Genomic DNA, 8,416 nt, shown 5'->3' with positions numbered 1-8,416 from the left:
CTTTTCATTAAAACAAATTTCAGCTTTTCCACCCCGCCATTAGGTGAGGTATTCCAATGAGTCTGATTGCATATTATTGGAATTTTTCTGTTCTACAAATGCTTCAAAAAATTAGGATTTCTTGCGCTTTAGACAATTTTTGTCTAATAACTTTCAAAAACGATTGAAGACAGACCACGGACCTTGGTTGATTTCTGCTCCCCATAAGCCCTTATATCACCTCTTAAAGCATTTACCCTGAGTTTTGGAAAACTTTGTATAAAATACAGAAACCGGACTCTTTTATATAAGTACAGCTTTCGGTAAAGATCAAGAGAGTTAGTTTCTTAGAAGTTAATAATACTGATTTTGTTAAAAGGAGTTGAAAAGCATGTCATGTAGACTGCTTGGACATTAAAATTCCCCGTAACGTAAATATACATACCCTTATACATTTCGTTTCGTACTTAAAACAGGACTTCTAAATAATTTCCGAAACAGTTGAACCACTATTTACGTTAATTATATATTTTTATAAAAAGTTTGAGTTGTTAAGTAAGTTGAGGATAAGTGAATTAAATTGCCTTTGCTTCTTTTTTTTTCCCCTTTGGCCTTAGAAGTTTTATATGATTTAGTGAAAAATAACTTGTTTACAAAAAGAGATATACTTTCATATGGAATATACACTAGAATATGAAATTTAAAGACAACAGTTCAATATAAAATGTTGATGAAGCGTTTAATAGTGAATAAATAGAATACTATTTATAATATGAATAAATATATTATGTTAAAAATTTGGAAATGGTAATATCATTAAATATTTTTCTACTTATTAATCTAGTATTTAATTATAAAAATGAAATTGAATTCTAAATTTTATAAAAATTTAAAAATATATAAATTCAATGCATTCATTCTGTTTTAGACATCCAGTTTTGAGTTAGTGCAAGAATAGTGCTACATGATGAAAATAAACAACTTTACCGTAAAATATCTAGAATTGCATAACCATTTTTGTTAAAACTGTACAATACAAAAACAATTACTAAATTTTGAACACATATGGATCGTAACAAATAGCCATTTTCTTTTCGAACACTTGTGAAAAGTTTTGTAGAATGAAAATAGCTTTCGATAAATTTTATGTACATAATATATGAATAGAATATGATTTGTTTTTGATAAATATACATTCAGTATAATAACACATGAAAAAGGGAAGGCTGTCTGTCTCACAATTTCTCAGTCCGAATTTTTTGTCAACTTTTCGGCACAGCTGTCTCCGTTGGCAACAGTAGAGATGTGTTGATGCATTTTCTAGAAAAAGATTTGTTCTAGTGGGTGCGCGTCTACTTACATTATATACAGTGAAAACACGTACAAATACAACATCACATAGAAAAATTCGCCATTGTTTTTGTACATTTCAGAAAAAAAAATTACTTAATTTAATTTTTGCTAAGACCTATAGCAGACCCTTAGTTATGTTTTTGGAACTATGCCATTTTCTAACATAGTTTTAAATTGTTTCTAAGAAGAATGTAGATGCACCGTAGAATTCAGAGAAGACTAACTTGTGGAGCCTGTTCAATGTTTAAGTTTTTAAATGCATATGTGTTTGAATCAAGTATTGAATTATCAAGTACTCAATTTACAGAAAAAAAATGAACAGAAATTTTTATTCATGTCAAAAGTTTACTTTGGCAGATTTTCTGATAAAATTTCTTCAAAAAACTCGAAAGCATAAACTAACCATGCCTTTTTTTGTGCATTGCTTAAAACATAGACTAATAATAAGAGTAGACCGAGCTATGGCAACCCTTTTGCTGCTCATAAACCAAACCATGTGACTGGTGGATATCCTAGCAACAGCGGGCGTTGATCGTAGCAGACGATCGAAATAAAATAAATAAAATTTCTGGAACACGGAAGAATGATCTTTTATGGAGTCCGATTTGTAAATTTGTTATTCAAAGTTGTAAATATTTTGTTAATATAGTGAGTTTTTCGTTTAGATAGTATTGTGCATTTTCTTTAGCCAATTTCAATATCTCTCTAAGCAATTAAATATTCAAGCGCCCAAAAAGAATCGCAAACGGTAAGATTTTTACCCACAATTTCAATTTAAGATACCGATTAGTACATTTTTGCGTTAACGCAAAACGTTTACGCCATTACGTTTACGCCAACGCTGACGTAGTAGTTCCGAATGAAATAAAAGTTACTGAAAATTGTGACCAAAAACTATTACTAGTGTCGAAATAATGCATAACTAAAAAAAATAGTTCAATCTCTGCACTCGGAAATTTTTTTTTTAATGAAAACACATTGTCTTAAAATACATGTCGAGTGTCAAACTATAGATAATGCTGCCATCTAGCAACCATGCTGCCAAAGTCTTCGCCAAGCCCTTCCACTAGTCACGTGATACATCTATGAACCAATTTTCTTCATAAGCAAGAATGAAAAAGCTCGGTCTACTCTTATTATTAGTCTATGGCTTAAAAGAATCTTTTATCTCCATAGATTGATAATATCTCCGTCTTCCTACTATTGCTTATGTAATAAGAATGCGATTGAGATGAAGCAAAAAACAAGTGAAATTATTAAACAAATAAAAAACTTCGATTTGTTCACGAAATTCCAATTTTGAATAATTCGTAAAAATATCGTTTTCGTTTGTTTTTGAAAAGTTCTTCCCATTGCTGCATGATACTCACGACTAGGGGTTCCAAACGTAAAATGCTTACATTTAACATGTAATATACGGTTCATTCAATCTGTGCTTTAAAGCCTTAAAATAAAGTGCCTATAACATACGTTGCGGTAAAAAAAATAGTTGCTATACTGAATAAAGTTTCATAGATTTGATTATCATTTGCTGACATAACTTTGCAAGATATGATTTATATCTGGCTTTACTATTTTGATTACGATCTTTAACTGATGTGAGAGAGTGAAAAACCCTGGGGTTAAATTAGTTCTGGTTTTTCATAAAATTGCTTGCGCGGAGTTAGGGATAGTGAAAGTGACGTCATTATGCGGCCCTGATCGAAATGTGCTAATATCAGTGGAAGAATTTATATTTAGTCATTTTCTGAAGATTTCCCGTTAGTTATCGATGTATTGCTTATAAGTGATATAATCTGAAACATAAAAACATGTATTTAGCCGTTTCCCTTTCGTGCGGCTATTGTAGTAGGAAAAATGTCCTTTTTCTGTTTTGCGAAATGAATCAATAGTGTATACAAAGATAAGCATTTTTCTCGTATGACTTCAATATTGGCATAAATTTTATTTTACAGTACAATATAAAGCAAAACGGTCTTGAAAATCTAACGTATAATAGTGGAAATGAAATATACTATTGAATTTGTTTGAAAGTTGTCGAGAAAAAGGTTCCATTTTTAAGCGCATTTATATGCTTATACACAAATAAATACTAATGTCAAATGGACAAGCTCACTAGCATAGAGGCTGCTTAAGGGGAAAAGGATTATTTTTAGCAGTTGTAAACGAAGTAAAAAATATTTATATTGCATGTAGTTAATTTAATGATTCAACCAAATAGTTTACTATCTTATTTTAATAGCACATAGGAGATTGTCCTATCCAAATAAAATTTTTGCAACAAATTTACTTGAAACGTAAAGCATTTAAGCATAAATAATTATAATCCTAAACTAAAATATTTATTTTAGTACTTTATAATGCCATTTTTTTCACCGGGTAGTGATCCATTAAAATTACTTTTTGATGAAAATTGGTTAAAGATGATGCATTGATTTAGCTATTTGAACTGTTGAAACGGTTTAAATCATGTCTCCCTCGGCCTTAGAAAAATATTAAATACTTAGTGAAGGCCAAAAGATTTATTACGGGCACTAACAATGATGAATTTTGAAGAAAAATGTTTCGATAGCCTCATAGACCCGGCTCCTGGGGTAGGCAACCTGTGGCACCGCCTAGGGCAGCAGATTTTAGGGGCGGCAAACAGTAGTGTAACTAGGGGTTGGCAGGAGTGGCTCTCGCCAGGAGGGCGCAGCAGCCAGGGGGCGGCATTTCGAATGATTAAAAAAATATCTTTTAAAAGTTGTTGTTTTTTAAATTATAAAATTTGAAAAATGCTTTAAAATTAAAAAAAAAACTCGCAAGAAAAAGAGCTAGAGGGGGTATATATAGTCTACTGAGGGGAACAGTCTGCATCATTTGAAAACAATTCTATAAAAAAACATATGAAAAAAAAATTACAATGCTGTCTCCTATTTGTTGAATCAATTAATCAAAATATTCCAAAAAAGAAAAAAAAATTTTTTTTTTGGAGGGCACAATGATCCCCGGTGACTTCCCACGTGGGCAACCGTGGGTGGGGGGGGGGGGCGCAACTTCCTTATTTCGCCAGGGGCGCCAGACCCCATAGTTACGCTACTGGCGGCAAATTTCATGATGGCATAATACAAGTACGCAAAAAAAAAAAAAAAAAAAAAAAAAAAAAAAAAACTCAAATTTATTCCTTAGTTTTTTTTCTTTGCTGCTCAAATTACAGCAAAACGTGAGCATATTCTGGATGATTTTTTCTTCTTGGATGCAACGTGACTTTAACATCAAACAATATTTCCTTTAAAATTAAGGAAAGGCATAATTCTTTTTGATTAACTTATTTTCAAAAGATTATCAAAGCCATAAATCGTGGCAATGCCTTGCAGTACCGCTTTGTCCCATTAATGATTGCACTAAAGCTTCTCTTTTCCTTTAAAACATGTAAAATGATGCAAATAAAAGAAACACAAACATGTGAGTTTTTACTTGCACATGGTGCCGAAGAATGTTTTTTATGAAGTGAAAAACGTGGACTACGCATCTGGGGCGATTTATACTGAATAAAATTACATATGCCATATAACAATCAGGCTTTTCTAGGTTAAATCGGCACTGTTAAAATGCATGTAAGATAAAATATAGACAGAAAAAATGTGGTCAAATGCGTTACATCTAGTCAAGCAATATTGATATTTGCTATTGCATGCGTTAAAATTTCTCAAGTACATTTGGGTCAGGCTAAAAAGGCAGTCAATATAGATTGGGACACTATAAAGTGGGTTGCAATGTTTAAAAGTTTCTGGAACCCCTTTCTTATTACAGCGTCTATTGTGTGTGTTTAAAAGCTTTATTAAAGCAAATATTTGGTAGCATTGTGTATCAGACTGAAGTCACAGCCCCTCCTTCTTGCATGGACTTTTGGATCATACATTTTAGCTACATTTGCAGAGCTATGTTTTTTTTTTTTTTTTTCATTACTCAAGTAATAGATTAGCATCTTTTTCCTTCTGTAAAAAAAGTTCAGAGTTTCAGGCAACCACACAAACTTCAGGTTCTAGTTTTCATCCACTCCGTTTACAATTTTTACATATACAAATACAAATACGACGACCAGCAACAGGCTCCAGGCCCAGCTTGGCTGGTCCTAGTCAATTAATTAGTCTCCAATAAAGATTAATGGCCCTCTTAAAGCTATCTACCCCCATGGTCCAGTGGAGGGGCTATGAAGTTAATGTGAAATGCAATGCCACCGAAGTTGTACTAAAAAGAAGCATATGACTCCGAAATGAGCTTTGCAATAACAGGTGCTTCGAATCCAAAAATATAACTAAGGGCCTGTCCTTCACGTTCGTTAGCACTGATCTGGTGAAGGTTTCGTTATGCAGTGACCGATGCTTTCCTCTCCAGGTGTGGGCATCCCGCTGCAGCGCCTACTCCCGATTATAAGGACTGCTTTCTGGTCGTTAGGGTCGACCACTAGTACATCGTCCATCTCCTCCTCTTCCACCCCCAGCAGTCGCAGGGAGGAGGACTGGGACACGGACACCCCCTGGCCGGAAGAGGAGCCCGGTTGGGGGTGGGACTCGAGTTCCGGGGGAGGGGCCTCGGCCCCGGATAGCGTCCCGGATATGGTGGTGGAGGAGAAATCGTCCGATGCCGTCCACGACACCGAGTCCAGCCCCGGCTGCGACCGCAGCTCGGGATAGTTCCTCAGGAGTCCGTTTGTGGAGGTGGCAGACTCTTCCTCTTCCACGTACCAAAGGAGGTCGTTGTCGTCCTTCTCGTCCGGCAGCACGACGTCGCACAGGGAGAGGTCATCACCCAGGGCACCTCCGACCTCCTGGATGACCACGCCCCCGCAGGCCTCGTCTGCGGGGATGACTGTCGTCGAGGGGGCGCTGGCGTCGTCGCTGGACTCGGCACTGATCATCCGTATGGGAGGACCGATGTACTTGCTGATCGGGGTCTTTTTGCCCTTTCCGGGCGAGCGGTATGGGGCGCCCTCCGAGCTGCACAAACTGATGACACTGCCCACGAGGGGGGTGGGGCTCAGCTGCGGCACGGAGCGTCTTTGTTCCGAGCACCCTTCGAGCGTGTGCCGCCGCCCCTTTCCGTCGCTTGTCGAAGCCACGGGCCATGACAGGGCTGGAGATGTGCCTGCCTCTTCTTGCATAGATATGGTGGCCAAAGGACTGTACAGAGTGTCGCACATCCTGTCGTGACCCATAGAGCCTAAGTAAGAAATAATAAATTTGAGAAATATTTCAATAATATATTTTTTTTTTTTTTGAATCATACCCAACAGAGTGTCCAGAGGAAAAATGGTGCTGGATTATTAATTTTCTTTTTCATCCAGTTCAAGCATAAAATAGACCTCATTTTGAAGTAGGGTGACTCCGAAAACTAGTTCATATGAAAGCTAGGTTATCACTTTTTACATGGATCAAGATAACTAAACCACTACTGTTGCATAAGTATATATATGCTATAGCTACAAAACCTCAATACCTTGTAGACAGTGATGTAATAAAGAAATATATTTGATGTTTGGGAGAGGGGCGTTTTAGCAAAAGAAAGGGTTGTTTGGAAACGATGTACATTACATTTGCATTATTTTTACTATGATAAACCAAATATTTCGGGGGTGGTTGTTTCCCTAGAACCCCCCCTCCAACTATAGCACCCCTTACATAAAATTAGAACAACAATTAAGGAAAATTGTGTGCAACTGTCTTATGTGGAACACTCTTTTTGTAGCTGTTGGTGCAGTTCTAAAGTCTCCTTCTTCGGACAGTTCTGGCTACTATGCTGAAACTTTCTCGTTCGACACCACAATTCAGATCTCTGATAATTTGAAGTACCTTTGGAAAAACACAAATGGTTCGTCATCCTAGACTAGTGTTTTTTTAATGTTTTTTCTTTTGCATAATAGTAGTGAATACAGAACAAAACATATATTAACTCTGATTAATGTTAAAGTAGTGGTGAAAAGTTAACTATAGGTCATTTACTAAGACAAGACAGTAATCAACATCTAAGCTCGTGCAAATTGGTACCGCCAACCAAGATAACTTTGCTAAATGGGACATATTTGAAGGTTTTTAAAAAGGATATTTGTCGCTCTACTGAATTCCAAAACTAGCTTATAAATAGGGGCAGCGTTTTCTAGGCAGTATCCAAAATTGTTACCCCTACTTGTTTGGAACTTAGTAGAGCACAAAATATTGTTTTTAAAAACCGACAAAGACATCGCACTTGGCAAAGATTTCCCGAATGACGAAAAGTTCTACAGTTTATATTCAGAGTTGGGGATTTAAAAGTTCAGCATTGGGTGGTGTTGAGCAACCTCACCTTAGGGACTTAGCTGTGTTATTCACTCCAAAATGTTAACCGCATTATCTAATACCAATTAATGCACTGGAGTGCCAAAGTAACTGATGTAACTTCCTAATATAAAAGTGCTTTAACGAGACTTACACGATACATGCATATTGTTCAACCCATAGACTAATAATAAGAGTAGACCGAGCTATGGCAACCCTTTTGCTGCTCACAAACCAAACCACGTGACTGGTGTGTATCTTAGCAACGGCGGGCGTTGATCGTAGCAGACGACGTCATCCATATCATGGATTTCTGAGAAATCATGTTTGCCAAGCGCGAAGTTTTAATTTCTTATTCATAATACCCAAGTGCAAGAAAAGTGGTTCACTATTGCTGTGCATTTTCTTGCAAAGAAAAATATGTAAAAGAATTAGCTGTAACATTTTACAGGTATGCAGTGTTATTAATGCTAGATTTTATTTAATTTCTTGCGATCTTAAATATTAAGTTTTAGCAGTTAGTCTTAAAGTTGGCGACATTTTTTCCCCGCCAGTTTATAAAATCCCCTTTTTAAACTGAAAACAATCTTGATTTTCAGTTTTCTCTTTCATGTTCACATATTGTATTTAAATAATTCATATTTCTATGTCGAAATTTTAAAATTTTCGAGATTATCAAATTTGATCCATATTAATTTCTGGTGACATCCGTTTAATCATACTTTGACGTTATTTAGACAGTTGGAAATACCAAACTCGTTTCGAGAAGACAACTTATTTCAATCATATTG

General features: G+C 35.8%; 1 protein-coding gene across 1 annotated transcript in view; it reads right to left on the bottom strand.

Annotated features, from left to right (window-relative positions):
• Nucleotides 1–5,653: 5,653 nt before the first annotated feature.
• Nucleotides 5,654–8,416, bottom strand: part of LOC129220822 (voltage-dependent T-type calcium channel subunit alpha-1G-like) — a 188,240-nt gene continuing 185,477 nt past the window's right edge. The window contains exon 33 of the mRNA XM_054855252.1: nucleotides 5,654–6,534. Coding sequence (XP_054711227.1) covers nucleotides 5,654–6,534 — 881 coding nt within the window. The remainder of the gene's footprint in view (nucleotides 6,535–8,416) is intronic.

Source organism: Uloborus diversus, chromosome 4 (genome assembly GCF_026930045.1).
Source record: "Uloborus diversus isolate 005 chromosome 4, Udiv.v.3.1, whole genome shotgun sequence".
NCBI classification, from domain to species: domain Eukaryota; kingdom Metazoa; phylum Arthropoda; class Arachnida; order Araneae; family Uloboridae; genus Uloborus; species Uloborus diversus.
This window is presented reverse-complemented; position numbering and strand designations above follow the sequence as displayed.